Source organism: Homarus americanus, unplaced genomic scaffold, assembly GCF_018991925.1.
Source record: "Homarus americanus isolate GMGI-L3 unplaced genomic scaffold, GMGI_Hamer_2.0 scaffold32583, whole genome shotgun sequence".
NCBI lineage: Eukaryota > Metazoa > Arthropoda > Malacostraca > Decapoda > Nephropidae > Homarus > Homarus americanus.
Window position 1 is genome coordinate 21,085,433 of NW_024713129.1, and position 16,390 is coordinate 21,101,822.

Here is a 16,390-nt window from a genome sequence, read left to right on the forward strand (position 1 = left end):
CTCTGCACATACACACAGAGATACACACTGCAGAAAAATTTCGGTACGTTCAGGTGAACAGCAGACACCAGTGTACACAAGACTGGGTGGTGTATTACCACAGTTACATAAACAGTACACCAACGCTTGGCTGTTTCAATTAGGTTGAGAATGGCGAGTGATTCACCGGAACATGTACGCAGAAAGAATGGTGTTTCTCAAGACACTATCACGTGAGTGTGATTTAATACTCAAATAAATTATATATATGTAAGATGTGAATTTCATTCATTATTCCAAAATTATGATAAAGTATAAGGGAATGACGATAAAGTTTAATTGATTTTATTACCTTGACAAATCATGTAAAAAAAAGCCAGTCCTAGAATACAGTGGCGTCATCAACTGTGTTTCATGACTACGAACGTTACTGTCCACACTGGGTTATTACTCGTAGTAAGTGTACACATACACACTACACCTGGCGTTATTTTTAGTGATGGAACAACAGATAAGGTATGCATACTTATTTTAGCTCTAAATTTATGCCAGGTTAAAGCATTATCTACACCAGGACGTTAGGCGTGGGGGCCGGCCAGTGAGGGCAGGCATGATAATGAGATATTATTGGTCATCATTGCCCCACAAGAGCCAGCACATTATCGAAAATCGTAGGGTCAGGACCTCAGCGTGCCAGTCCCGGCTGTTGCCAGGGTGAAGGCTCGTCCTGGCATCTTTATGAGGAGACTCTTTCATTTTTCTTTTAGATCAATAAATTCCTAGTACAACACTCTGATATCCCATACCCGGCTATTACAGACGTGCTAGGTAGGTACGCAGGGTCGAGCAAGCTCATCTGGGAGGAGTCAGGCGACAGAGTATGCGCCTGGTTTTTCCCTACAATTGTTGCTGTACGAGACTGTTTCTCCTTGGCAGCGTCGCTTGAATCATCAACCACACTCACGATTCATGTGGCTACGGTGTTTATAGAAATAAATCTAAATCGAACTTCGCGTCTACTCTGACAATATCAACGTGGAAAAAACACTAAATACTGCTACTGTTGTGCTTGTGATGTAAGCGACAAGACCGTGTTGGTAGCAGGATGGTGGCCCAGCGGTGACAGCAACAGACAGTGACAACAGTTACATTTCAAAGCAATAGGTAGCAAGAGAGCAAGTATTTGGCGAAAATATCCAGTGGAAGAAGAAAGACGTAGGCGAGCAAATGGGCGAGATCAAGAAGAACAAGGTGGGGCCGGAAACACCGAACAAAGGAAGAGGACGAAGAGGCGGGTCACCAGGTCGCCCACCTCCCACTCTCCGCCGTTCGTCGCTCATCAGCTTTGAGGGAGAGGATGAAAATAGCAGAGTTGAGGTAAGACTGTATGGGCGCTGTGTTGCCAGGGTCGTTACGTGCCTGGAGACGATTGTTTTACTGTGGTTGAATGTGACCATCATGTAAGAGAAGACTGACATGACCCAACACTGTGCAGCTGTCACTCTCATGCTCTGGCGACATTCAACCTAAACACCACCGAGGTTCTTATGACCTGTAATGAGGGCCCACATACAGTCACACCTGTGTCTTAAACTTAACATAATGAACCTAAAAAGTATTGATCAATCAAATAACAACGACACGTGGCTAAGAATACAAAATACGAGTAAGAAAATCAATACCTCACATGTATACGTTTAAATAAAGGTAATTATTGATGTATTAACTTACAGGAGCAATCACGTGTAGAAGTATCTTACAGGTAGTTATAGGAGAGGGCCGCGTTCTTTGTGATAACGATGGACAGATATTCCGAAAATATATGATAATAACCCTAGTTAAGAAACCTTTACTTAATATAATGTAAGAAACGATTAACTCAAGTGACTGGTAAAACTTCACCATCTTCTAAAATAACCAAGGTTCTGTTAGGTCATCAAGGTCACATCAGGTCATATCAGAGGTCATCAAGGTCATATCAGATCCATCAAAGATATATCAGTGGTCACAAGGTCATATTAGAGGTCATCAAGGTCATATTAGAGGTCATCAAGGCCATATTAGAGGTCATCAAGGTCATATTAGAGGTCATCAAGGTCACATTAAAATAGAGGTAAAGAAGGTAAGTGACCTATGACCTGCTGGGGGTAGCTGGGAAATTTAACGAGTCTTCCCGAAACTTTGCGGCCAATCTATTAACAAGACACGTAGGTTAGGTTAGGTTAGGTTAGGGTAAGAACATAAGAATGGAGGAAATTGCAGCGGGCTTATTGGACCATAGTGGGTAGTCCCCTTTGCACCCAACCCCTAACGCTCGTATGTCCACCCAACCTATATTTGAAGCTGCCCAGTGTGTTCGAGTTAATGATGATGTTTGATAACTTGTTCCATTCATCCACTACTCTATTTCCAAACCAATGTTTACATACCTCGTCCCAAAATCTGAATTTGTGTAATTTAAAACCATTACTACGAGTTTGTTCCTGGTTGGATAATTTGAGTACCTTTGTTATATCGCATTTGTTTAGCCATTTATACACCTCAGTCATATCGCCCCTCACTCTACGTCTCTCGAGGGAGTGTAAATTCAGATGTTTTAATCTGTCTCTGTACTCAAAAGGAACCCTGAGTACAGAGACAGATTAAAACATCTGAATTTACACTCCCTCGAGAGACGTAGATTGAGGGGCGATATGACTGAGGTGTATAAATGGAAGTCAGGGCTAAACAAAGGTGATATAACAAAGGTTTAAGAAGGTTAAGTTAAGATAGGGCAGGTTAGGTTACGATAAGTTAGGTGAGGTTAAGTTAGATGAGGTTAGGTTAAGTTACGTTTGGATAGGTTAAGCTATGTTTGATTATGTTAGGTTAAGTTTCAGAGAGTTTGTGTATGTAAATGATTGAAAAACCTGTGTGTGTCTCAAGGGATGGTTCTGGCGATGCACAATCTCGTCGTCTCAAGCATAAAGTGAAGCTGTAGCAAAATACACAGAGTTAAATGCGAGGCGTAGAGAGAGAGAGACAGAGACAGAGAGAGAGAGAGAGAGAGAGAGAGAGAGAGAACAGACAAACCTAAGGAGTAAACGTCTTTTTGCGATTGAGTAAATGAAAATATGTTTATATAAAGCATACGTTCCTAACTTTACAGACTTAAAAATCATGTACGGGGAGTTAAAGTCATCTTGGAGTGAAAAGCGCCACAGGTGAATTAGATACCCACTTAGTACTTCCTCCCAATTATTCAAATGTTTACCTCGTCACCAAACCACTGTTGCAATATATTAAAATCTTCAGTGAGGATTTTATAAATTTAATGGCCGTATTCACAATCGACATGCCCGATGGTGATCCCAACCTTCGGGAAGTGGAAGCTCATGGTGGCAGGCGGTATTCAAGAACATGCTTCGGGCACTACGATGGGTCGAGGTCCCGAGCCACCGGGTAGGGCAAAATGGCCGGTTGTTGGTATGCTGCGAGTCACTGTCACGTGTAAACAAACGGCACTTGATTTAATATATTTCAGGATGTCAATTTTACATTCGGTTTTACTTAATTTATTACCCATCCTTGAATATTGTGTCTCAGATTGGTTCACAGCTGCAGCGCGCCACTAAAAAATAATTTATACGGTTGTGAATGAAGCTATATTCCTTTGTGGTGAGGCTGACTGGGTTAATATTAAGCATCGTCACTGTTGGTGCTTTGTGCTTACTTCATGAAATCTACTTGGACCCTAATTATCCCTTTCAATAATTCCTCCAAGAGCCTTGTATCCCGGCCACATGTACAGTTGCCAGCAAAAGTCCTCCCACTAACTTTCTACACAGGGCTGTGGGAGAACTATTGCTGGCAACTGTACGTGATAGTCATGGTAAATTAATCTGTAGGGTCGCGGCCTTAAAAGTGATTTAACAGAATAAATTTAGAATGTGAAGAAATACATTATTCCGGTGACCAAAAAACAAATTTCGAACATAAAACAAACCTAACCTAACTTACAACTCCTGTATATCTTCCTTTTTATTGAAAAGTTCCGAGTGTATTACCAGGATTTCTTTAAGTTTTCGGTAATAGGTTAGGTTATCTTAGTAGTTGTGAAACGTGAGAATAGCCAAACCTAACTCCTCTCATCTGGATACATGACTTTTCCATCCCAACTTAACATCCCGGCTACTTAGCCTCAAGTTATTCCAGTATTGTAAGGGGGGGGGAGTATCACTCAACACAAGTTGCCCTTGAAGAGCGGGGGCACACTACTACTTCGGCTGAACCACCGAGCCCACCCTTATCTTACTCATACTTCTCTCTGTCTTAGTTCCTTCAATTGTTCTTTCTACTTTTCAGTTCATGGTTACTACATAACCTCAGTTCTTTGGTAGCATGGCGAGGGTCAGGGCACATGGGTACTGTAATTCTGATATCAAGTCACTTGGACGGAAATAAAGGTGGAATACTGAGGTGAAATGAACACCCCCTAATATACTCTAAGAAAAAGTTTATTAATATGAAATCAAAGTAGGGAAAAAGATGGCATTAACATACAACTCCAAGGTGCAACTCCCCGGCTTTACTCAACTGCACTTTACTCAGATACTGTACTCTTATTACACACAACCTTACTGGTGTTACATTACATTACATACAAGGATCAATTCCTTTGATCTACTCAACTGCAGTTCCACTTAGATACTTTTACTTCTTACTGCATTACTAGGTACATTGCACTACATACATGACCCAGAACAACCCTTGGCTTCTCTTAACTGCCAATCCAAGTGGGTACCTTACTTCTCACACATTACTGGTGTACCTTACAGTAACAGTTACCAGGATCAACTCCGTGGCTTTACTCATCTGTCACCCCAATCAGATATTCTCGCTTCTTACAACATTACTGGTGTTACATGGCATTACATTACATTACCAGACAAACCTGCATCTGATACATTCACTAGACTTTTGTTAGTACATACGAGATGCACTCACAACACCCAACACGTTACTACTGATACCAACAACTTATACATGGGTTCACTACCCAACATGGGGCAATTATATTCCAGAATTATTCCCAAACATATACAACAAACACTGTGGACCATAACTTCAAGGCATGTCCCAGAGTGGAACACTCAACAACTGACGACCGTTGTTGTGGTCGGTTGTACTCCGACACGTGGCGGGTCTGGGGTCTAGCCCCACTATGTTGACTTGCAGTTTATCAGGCCGAATCAACGACATCGTCCATATATAGCCGACTGCTAGGTATCCACCGACTCCGGGCAGCCGGGGGGTGTTCAAAATAACCCACACACTGGATCCGAGAGAAATGGAGGGAAGCGTCACGGTAGGAAGCATGGACTCAAACACAAACAAACTCTCGTCTAGCAACGTCAGACGACATTTACCTTATATTACTTCTCACACTGGGTGAATGACAATTACACTGTTACAACATGAACACTGATATTCACACAATTGACTAAGTTGAACTGAAAGACTATATCGGAGGGGAACACTTGTCTGATATACCCGAGAGAAATGGAGGGAAGCGTCATGGGAAGCTCGCCCTTCTCACACAGGGTTTATATACCCGTGAGTTGCCAGAGATTGCTACTCACGCAATGACAAAAATCACAAACAAACCAACTGCTACTCATTCAAAGATGACCCTCACTTGACAAAGGTCTGGCGAATTACTTAAGTCGATTTACATAAACTAATTCAAGATTGAGCTTGCCAGGAGAAAGTGGAATACACGTATTGACAACTGTCTTCACAAGGCCGGACTTGGAGGGAGGGATCCTTGGTGTAAACGTCGAGAGAGAAAAGCGAGTTTCTTCTTATGGGTAGCTAACCAGCTACCCATTCATGTTTTGCGGTCGTGGAGTATAATAAGAATCAACAGGGTTAAAACAGGCTAGAAGTCAATGTGACCATGACAGTATACCAGCTAGGAATTCCTAGTTAAGTAGCTACTTTCTCTTTGTATCATGACCCAATCTTTTCGATGTATTTACCAGTTTGTCATAACAAAGTAAAGGAATACAGATATAAACCTTCCACCATCAGTTATCGTGTATATTAACATGTAAAATTGATAAACGTGCATAACCCTAACGATATCTATAATTATACAGGCAAGATCTACTTGTAGAGGTCCTCTACAAGTAGATGTTACCGTTTCTTCTCTAGAATACTACCTACAGTCTTCGAGACACGAGTAATGGTGACGCGGTTTTTGTTGATGCCCGTTGCACGCTCAGGATCAGCCGAGATTATTAAGCACTTGTAAATAACGGATAATCTTTGAATATATATGAAAACAAGACTTTCTATTACAACAAACTCATTTTCTATCAGTTTTAAATATATTCTATCTCAATATATAAAAATATGGAGGGTGAAAAAAATTATATAACCCGATCAGCCGGGTAGTGTAATGACTGTGAATACCGCTGTAAGAGAAGAGGCAAATGTCAGCTTAAGATCATTACTATAATTTGTTCACTCGAAGCTTGCATCTGAGGCTTAGGGTCAGTTTGCAGCAAAGCAGTTGATTGGTTGGCGGACGGACACTTGAAGAATCATTACAGTTCCTTAGTATATAATTTAGCGTATTTATATACTGATATTTTAAGGGAAAAACAACTATTCGGTGTTGATATTTGATAATATCCGCTCTTGGGGAAGCAGTAATTAGCATGAGAAACGTTCTGGTAACAAATATCTTGATGAGAACAAGAAAAATACGTCCCAGAATTTGTTCATAATTTTTGTGTTCTCTTTATTATATTTTTATTACCAAAGTATTTCATATGATAATTGTTGCTTCTTCAAGAGCGGAATTTATAACAGAGATCAACACAATAGTTATTATCCCTTCAAACGTCATAATATAAATACGATAGATTAAATACTGACCCTAGGCCTCAGTTGCAAGCTTCAAGTCAACAGACCATAGTTCTTTCATCGTCAAAATTAGAGAACAAGAATTTGATACAAGTTTTACTACGGCAGGTTAGCGTTGTTCCTAAAGATTGTTTACTCTCATGAAGAAAACTGGCAGGCAGGTCTCACAGGAGGGAGAAATGAATACGATATTTGAACGAAGAAGCTGACATTTGAACAGACAATATTCATGTAGAAAAAAAGCTCCTACACTAAATTTGGAATGTTTAATATAATAATCACTGAACTATATGAATTAAGAGCCGTTTCATAATCGATGACAGCATATAACGAAAATTTGTATCCACCATACCACTATCTTAATATATATATATATATATATATATATATATATATATATATATATATATATATATATATATATATATATAAACTTGTAGTCTAAGTTACTTTACTACTAAGTCTTGTCTGCTGTCCCAGTTGTTATTTAAAGCTATGGATGACGTTTATTGAAGATTTGTCGATTTTTTAGCGTAAGTGTAAGTGTTGTGATAGCTGTCATCATGCACCAGGTGAAGACCGGGTGCTGCGGACTGGACCCCACCACGGGCAGGGGAAAGCAGATCCATCTGCTACAGATCTTGTTGCTGCCCTTCATCCCCATCATGGCGCTCATCATCCAGAACTCCATCAACATGGTCACCGTGCTCGAGTACCAGTATGACATGCAGGAGACCATTGACCAGGTGAGACACAGACAAAGGCAAGACAGGAAAGTATAGTATGAGAGTCGGTCTGCAGGAATATTTGACCCTGGAGGATGGTAGAGGGAGGAGGCGGAGGATTTAAAACGGAGTTCATTGGTATGGAAGGACAGAGAGAGAAGTGAAGATAGACAGACAGACAGACAGACAAGAGATACCCAACTTCAGATGAAATGCTGAATAAGTCACTCAAAAAAGAAGTACTGTATGTTTTTAACACGGTACTGTACCTTAAAACACGGTTGCAAGTTGTGATGTATTGTAGAAGGTTCTACATGGTATGAAAAGGAACTTTACTTTAACAACTGAATAAACAATACCAAGTGGTTGATTAGGCGGTACTTTGTGAATTGAAAAATTAAATATGTACAAATACTATATGTAATGGATAAAAAAAATATTTGGGAAATTAAGTGTGTAGTAGATACGAAAAGTACCGGTACTATATCCCCTTGACTCCAGGTCCAGATCAGCACAGGACTCGGCAACGTGACGGAGGCGCTGCAGTCAGAGCGGGCCGAGATCGCATTTTATCTTTTCACCAACGGGTCCGTCATCCGCGGAAACCTGACGGAACACTTCAAATACACTAACATGCTGCTCGACGAACTCAAGTGGCCTGTCTTCCGTCAAGAACACGAACTTTTCAATAACAAGATCCTCTTCCGAATTCGCCTCGATGACTTCAGGGATAAAATCACTAAGTTCGACACCCCGTCAGTCCAGGCCGGGATTGCTTTCTACAACAAAGCCAACTACATCTTCTTAGATCAGGTTTGGTTTTCATTGGCCGTTTTATTGATGCACGACTTATGACTGCAATAATAACTTCCCTAATGCACTGATAAATAAATCTTCAGTTTTCAGTTATCTCTAAACATATTTCCTGCTTTATTATGTGTTACGTGTTATTTTTTGGTCCTTTGAAAGAATAACATATTTATCTTTTTATTACAATAACCGGAGGCCCTGATGTTATTCAGATACAATCTCACGAGACAAGGAAACTAAAAAACATACAAATTACGGTACACTCTGATATTTATATATTCACATTTACCAAACACTTATGATCCACAGTTAACGAGCGAGATTAATGAGAAGGACGCAGCCGGGGTGTGGAGGCCGCTGCTGGCCTATAAGAATATGATACGCGCCATCGAGCATCTGGGCATCTCCATGGTGTTCGGCCTCCAATACTTCGGTCGAGGAGCGCTGAACCAGAAGAGTTATATTGCCTTCGTCACCAACGACGCTCTGGGATACGATTTTCTCAACACCAGTCAAAACTTCGAATTCTGGATTACTGACAGGTACGTGGTCGGTCAGAAACTAAGATGAAACTCTTGGTTCATGTTTTAAGCAATAATTTTAATGTTTTGGTTATTATGTAACTTTAAAAGGGACTACATAATTTACAAAAAACTTTCAGAACAACACCTAATTACCATATATATGATAAAAAGTAATAAGTAATAATAAATAAAAATGTATATAGCTATTGCACACCTACATCTATATGGTGTAAACAAGCTACATAAAATTGGGAGAAATGTAATAATTACAGCGATAATATATGCAGAGCCGACACCAGTTGTCTCGAACAAATTCCGCTTGCAGTAATATCAGCGTCTTCCTTCCTTCTCTCAAACAAGAAAAAATCACAACAGAGGTGCGGGTACAGGAAGCTCGTTCTGATTCTGCTGTAAATTGGAGAAGACAATTTTGCCTTACTAACATTCTGCAGAGTCTTAGAAGCCTCGACTGTTGGTGATCAAACAATGATTCTTAATACTAGGGTCGTGAGGTGTGTCTTAGAGGATTTTGCAAAATTATGGTCAAAAGAAAGGCCATTTTTTTATGTTGGCGTATGAGGCACTATCAGCTATAAAAAGAAAGTAAAGAATCACTTTACGCTATGAAATGAAAGCAACGAATCACTGCTAGTTATGAAACACACACACAAAAACAAACCAGGTTGGTCCCAGGACGTAGTTTTCATACAGCTCTCACCAAGCATTTACAAACCATTATTAATACAGGTCGATCCCTCCACAGACGCCTCCGTAACTCTAGACTTTTAACACTTTCATCAGATACAAGAACCTGCAAGAGAGCTATGCCTGGTATGCCAACATCACCCGCCGCCGCCTGGAGGTCCTCGGCCGCACCAAGATCGACCCCGACTTCGACAAGGCCACAGAGTACTTCTACGCCATGCTGGGTTACCTCGACGCCCTCCAGAAAATCCAATATGAAATACGGTAAGTTGAACTTATTGCTCCACCATCCTCTCAAGAGAATATTGTTCCACCGTCCTCTCAGAGAACATTGTTCCATCATCCTCTCACGAGAATATTGTTTCACCGTCCTCTCAGAAACCATTGTTCCATCATCCTCTCACGAGAATATTGTTCCACCGTCCTCTCAGAAAACATTGTTCCATCATCCTCTCACGAGAATATTATTCCACCGTCACCTCAGAAAACATTGTTCCATCATCCTCTCACGAGAATATTGTTCCACCGTCCTCTCAAGAGAACATTGTTCCACCGTCCTCTCAGAAAACATTGTTCCATCATCCTCTCACGAGAATATTGTTCCACCGTCACCTCAGAAAACATTGTTCCATCATCCTCTCACGAGAATATTATTCCACCGTCACCTCAGAAAACATTGTTCCATCATCCTCTCACGAGAATATTGTTCCACCGTCCTCTCAGAAAACATTGTTCCATCATCCTCTCACGAGAATATTATTCCACCGTCACCTCAGAAAACATTGTTCCATCATCCTCTCACGAGAATATTGTTCCACCGTCCTCTCAAGAGAACATTGTTCCACCGTCCTCTCAGAAAACATTGTTCCATCATCCTCTCACGAGAATATTGTTCCACCGTCACCTCAGAAAACATTGTTCCATCATCCTCTCACGAGAATATTATTCCACCGTCACCTCAGAAAACATTGTTCCATCATCCTCTCACGAGAGAGAACATTGTTCCACCGTCCTCTCAGAGACATTGTTCCACCGTCCTCTCAGAGAACATTGTTCCACCGTCCTCTCAGAGAACATTGTTCCACCGTCCTCTCAGAGAACATTGTTCCACCGTCCTCTCAGAACATTGTTCCACCGTCCTCTCAGAGAACATTGTTGTCCTCTCAGAGAACATTGTTCCACCGTTCCACTCTCAGAGAACGTTGTCCTCTCAGAGAACGTTGTTCCACCATCCTCTCAGAGAACGTTGTTCCACCGTCCTCTCAGAGAACATTGTTCCACCGTCCTCTCAGAAAACATTGTTCCACCGTCCTCTCAAGAGAATATTGTTCCACCGTCCTCTCAGAACATTGTTCCACCAACCACCATCCTCTCAGAGAATATTGTTCCACCGTCCTCTCAGAGAACGTTGTTGTTCCACACCGTCCTCTCAGAGAACATTGTTCCACCGTCCCTCTCAGAGAACATTGTTCCACCGTCCTCTCAGAGAACATTGTTGCACCGTCCTCTCAGAAAACATTGTTCCACCGTCCTCTCAGAGAACATTGTTCCACCGTCCTCTCAGAGAACATTGTTCCACCGTCCCTCAGAGAACATTGTTCCACCGTCCTCTCAGAGAACATTGTTCCACCGTCCTCTCAGAGAACATTGTTTCCTCTCAGAGAACATTGTTCCACGTCCTCTCAGAGAACGTTGTTCCACCGTCCTCAGAGAAACGTCCTCAGAGAACGTTGTTCCACCGTCCTCTCAGAGAACGTTGTTCCACCGTCCTCTCAGAGAACATTGTTCCACAGAGAACGTTGCACCGTCCTCAGACATTGTTCCACCGTCCTCTCAAGAGAACATTTTTCCATCATCCTCTCAGAGAACATTGTTCCACCGTCCTCTCAGAGAACATTGTTCCACCGTCCTCTCGGAGAACATTGTTCCACCGTCCTCTCAAGAGAATATTGTTCCACCGTCCTCTCGGAGAACATTGTTCCACCGTCCTCTCAGAGAACATTGTTCCACCGTCCTCTCAGAAAACATTGTTCCACCGTCCTCTCAAGAGAATATTGTTCCACCGTCCTCTCAGAGAACAGTGTTCCACCAACCACGATCCTCTCAGAGAACATTTTTCCATCATCCTCTCAGAGAACATTGTTCCACCGTCCTCTCGGAGAACATTGTTCCATCGTCCTCTCGGAGAACATTGTTCCATCGTCCTCTCGGAGAACATTGTTCCATCGTCCTCTCAGAGACCATCGCCACAACCCACTATAACACTTGGTTGATAATATACAGTACACAGTGTTATGCTTCATTATTGTTATTATTCGTCATTCGTTAACTGTTCCCTATTTCTTGCCTTTGACCAGCAATTTGTTCAGTAGTACGGAAATCTAATGATTGTTCCATATTTAACAGAGGAGCTTCACTATATTTACACTTTATCATTGTTATTATTCTGTACTGTCGTGGCTTCATTCAATCTTCTATTTCATGTCCCGACATCTATCTCTTTAGCACTGTATGTCACACACACACACACACACACACACACACACACACACACACGTCAATCAAGAAACCCATTCCCCAATTATGCAACTGTATATTTTCAGCCTTCCGGCTGCCATGCTCTTTCAATAAACCGTCTATTATTATTATTATTACTATTAATTAAGTACACACACACTCCTTTTGGTATACACGCTCAGAGGGTCCTTGTGCACCGGACAAGCACACTGTTTCTCAGCCGTGGATATGGTTAGTTAAACATTATAAGTCATACATTATAAACTGTGACAGCTACACACGACGAGAACTACATTGTCACTGAATACAGGGTCTGCTACTATAATTATTCCATGTACTGTTAATTATTGTACTTCTATACCAGGCAAAATTCCTGTAGATCTAAAAATAATCACAGCTGTTCAACTTCAGGGTCACAAACAAAACTAGAAGTACATTAAGGTAATTTTTTCATAAACTGTGAAGCAATATTAACCTGAAGCTTGTGTCTGGCTTACTGTGTAGACATGTGATCGAGCGGACGCTGGTGTCTGAAATGAACGCGTCTAACAGCCATGTGGTGATAGGCATCGCTCTGCTGTGTGTGGTGCTGCTCATCTCGCCTGTCATCATCCTACTTGTGCGCATGATGACCCGAACACTACAGGTGAGACACCTGGACGCTGACGTAGCCACCTGACACATTAGTTAGCCCCAGTTGTAGCTCTCACTGACCCTCGTGGGCTTCATCATCTTGTCACTAGCATAAAGCTCCCCACTCGGGTGAACCATAATATACTGAAATATTACTTCAAATACTGTATTCTTATAGCGAGGAGTAAATTACTCTTATGCATCACTTCCTAACCCTGTTGTTCACTTTTGTTCTACGAAGAACTTTCAAAGTTCATCTCTTTCAGCAATTTCTCCCCTTAAAATTATTTACCTCCCCTATCGTGATTTAGTTTACTTTATCATAACAGGGCCTCTTGTGGTCATGTAACACGCCTAGGTTACCACGAGATAACTCACTCAGATTAAACGATACTTTTAGCGATAGGCAGGATGATGTTTTATTTTCACTGATTGTAGCTATTTATAAAATACTAGCATAGTCATGTGTAAATGTGTAAACATTAGCTATCACTGATAAAGAAAAACACCATACTTAAAGTGGAGATTTAAAATTAAAAGTACCTGATATATCGGTTTATCTTTGGTAATAAATTTTCGCAAGGCAAAAATAGTTTATGTGTTGGCTGTTTGAACAATCGGGATGTATAAACCGTTTATAAATTAGCTGACCTCTTACTTTGCCGTAATATTAAACTTTGTTGTTACAATCCTGTAAATAAGATGACGGAGGTCCCCATTGTCCACACAGCCTCACTCACTTGGTGACAGTCATTGATTCAATCTCTTAAAATTCTTTTCATGTTGGGGCAAGTGACTCGGTAATTTTGGTCGATGTTAGGTGTTTTTAGTTAACGTTCAGAGAAATCAATAAATTTCTATGTTAGTGTATGTTATGTTAGGGTGCATTATTGGTGGCTTAGTAAACACATCGGTGTTAATTATTGTAGAATTTCTGTGTAGCTGTTTGGTGCTTTTCTTGTTATGAGTGTTGTAATATGAATATGAAATCGATGGATATACAGTATTTAATGATAGTATTTTTTACATATACACGACTCTCTCATTGGCTGGCAGGACTAACTATGTTATACCTTCTCTAAATGCCATTAAACCCGACCAGTTTTCTGATAAACTAATCGTCCCTTCTGCAGGCGTTTTCAGATACACTCATCCACAAGACCCACGAGTTAGCCTACGAGCAAAAGCGTTCCGACACGCTCCTCTACCAGATGCTGCCGCCCTCCGTCGCCCAGCAGCTAAAGCAACACCGGGACGTGTCAGCCGAGACCTACGAGTCGGTCACTATCTATTTCTCCGACATTGTGGGTTTCACCGAGCTGTCTTCAGAGAGCACCCCCATGCAGGTGTGGCTCTTGGTCAGGGTAGGGGCGTTAGCTAGAGGCCCGTGATGACATATTTGTACTACAAATTGTGTAATTTTCACAATGTACACCATCAGTTTTGTTGTTTCTACACTAAGTGAGAGGTAGAGGGGGGAAGTGAGTGGTGGAGGAAGCGAGTGGTGGAGGAAGTGAGTGGTGGAGGAAGTGAGTGGTGGGGGAAGTGAGTGTTAGGGGAAGTGAGTGTTGGGGGAAGCGAGTGGTGGAGGAAACGAGTGGTGGATGAAATGAGTGGTGGAAGAAGCGAGTGATAGAGGAAGTGAGACGTGGGGAATTGAGTGGCGGAGGAAGTGAGTGGCGGAGGAAGTGAGTTGTGGAGGAAGTGAGTGGTGGAATAAGTGAGTGGAGGAATAAGTGAGTGGTGGAATAAGTGAGTGGTGGAATAAGTGAGTGGTGGAAAATGTGGGTGGTGGAAAATGTGGGTGGTGGAAGAAGTGGGTGGTGGAAGAAGTGGGTGGTGGAAGAAGTGGGTGGTGGAAGAAGTGGGTTAGGGTGGTGGAAGAAGGGTGGTGGAAGAAGTGGTGGTGGAAGAAGGGTGGTGGGAAGTGAGTTGTGAGGAACTGAAGGTGGAGGAAGGAGCTAGTGGAGGAAGAAGGGGTGGAGGAAGAAGTAGGTGGTGGAAGAAGTGAGTAGGAGGAAAAGAGGGTGGAGGAAGTGAGTAGTGGAAGAAGGAGGAGAAAATGTGGCAGGAAGAAGTGAGTTGTGGAGGAAGTGGAGTCAGGAGTGAGTGGTGGGAAGAAGTGGTGGTGGGGAAGTGAGTGGTGGTGGAGGAAGTGTGAGTGGAAGAAGAGAGTGGTGAGAAGAGAGTGGTGGAAGAAGGAGGATAGGAAGAAGTGAGTTGTGGAAGAAGGGTGGAGAAGGAATTGTGGAAATTAGGAGTGAGTGGTGAAGGATGGGTGGTGGGGAAGTGGTGGAGGAAGAATGGTGGAGGAAGAAGTGGGGTGGTGGAAGAAGGGAGTAGGAGGAAGGAGTGGTGAGGAAGAAGTGGGAAAATGGGGTGGTGGAAGAAGGGTGGTGGAAGGGAGTGAAGTTGGGTGGTGGAGGAAAGAGTTGTGGAGGAATTGAGCGGGAGGAAGTGAGCGGTGGGAGGAAGTGAGCGGTGTGAGGAAGTGAGCGGTGGAGGAAGAGAGTGAGTGGTGGGAGGAAGAGTGAGGGAGGAGTGGTGGAAGGAAGTGAGGTAGGAGGTGGAAGAGAGTGGTAGGAAGAGATGGGTGGAGGAAGAGAGTGGTGGAGGAGAGCGGTGGAGGAGGAGTGAGGAAGGAAGTGGTGGAGGAGGGGGTGGAAGAAGTGAGTGGTGGAGGAACAGAGGGTGGAGGAACAGAGTGGTGGAGGAAGAGAGTGGTGGTGGAGGGAAGTGAGTAGTGGAGGAAGAGTGGGTGGAGGAAGAGAGGTGGAGGAAGTGAGCGGTGGAAGGAGTGGTGGAGGAAGGAGGAGTGGTGGAGGAAGGGTGGTGGAGGAAGTGAGCGGTGGAGGAGTGAGGAAGGAGCTGGGGAGTGGAGGAGGAAGAGAGTGGGTGGGAGGAAGAGAGTGGCGGAGGGAAGTGGTGGAGGTGGAGAAGAGCGGTGGAGGAAGTGAGCGGAGGAAGTGAGCGGTGGAGGGTGAGCGGTGGAGGAAGAAGTGGAGAAGTGAGGTGGAGGAAGAGTGGTGGAGGAAGGAGGGTGAGTGAAGGGAGGAAGAGAGTGGTGAGGAAGAGAGTGGTGGAGGAAGAGAGTGGTGGAGGAAGGAGTAGGGAGGAAGAGAGTAGAGAGTAGTGGGGGAAGAGAGTGGTGGAGGAAGTGAGTAGTGGAGGAAGGAGTAGTGGAGGAAGAGAGTGGTGGAGGAAGTGAGAGTAGGGAAGAAGGAGGGAGAAAATGGGTGGTGGGAAGAAGGGGTGGAGGAAGGAAGTAGGAGGAAGTGAAGTCGTGGAAGAAGCTGAGGAAGCGAACAGGAGAAGTGAGTTGGAGAAGTGAGGTGGAAGAAGGAGTGGTGGAGGAAGTGAGGGGAAATGAGTGGTGGAGGAGGAGTGGTGGGAAGAAGGGTGGTGGAGGAAGGGTGGTGGTGGAAGGGGTGGGAAGGAAGTGGGTGGTGGAGGAAGTGGGTGGTGGAAGAAGTGTGGTGGAAGAACTGAGTGGGGAAGAGAGTGGGGGAGGAAGTGAGTGAGGAGGAAGTGAGTGGTGGGGGAAGTGAGTGGTGGGAGTGGAAGTGGGGGGAAGTGAGGAGTGGT

At 43.1% G+C, this 16,390-nt stretch overlaps 1 protein-coding gene across 1 annotated transcript in view; it reads left to right on the forward strand.

Moving 5' to 3' along the window:
- Positions 1-825: 825 nt before the first annotated feature.
- Positions 826-16,390, forward strand: part of LOC121869194 — a 28,411-nt gene continuing 12,846 nt past the window's right edge. The window contains exons 1-7 of the mRNA XM_042370431.1: positions 826-1,356; positions 7,464-7,637; positions 8,118-8,429; positions 8,736-8,968; positions 9,752-9,919; positions 12,677-12,818; positions 13,939-14,151. Coding sequence (XP_042226365.1) covers positions 1,207-1,356; positions 7,464-7,637; positions 8,118-8,429; positions 8,736-8,968; positions 9,752-9,919; positions 12,677-12,818; positions 13,939-14,151 — 1,392 coding nt within the window. The 5' untranslated portion in view covers positions 826-1,206. The remainder of the gene's footprint in view (positions 1,357-7,463; positions 7,638-8,117; positions 8,430-8,735; positions 8,969-9,751; positions 9,920-12,676; positions 12,819-13,938; positions 14,152-16,390) is intronic.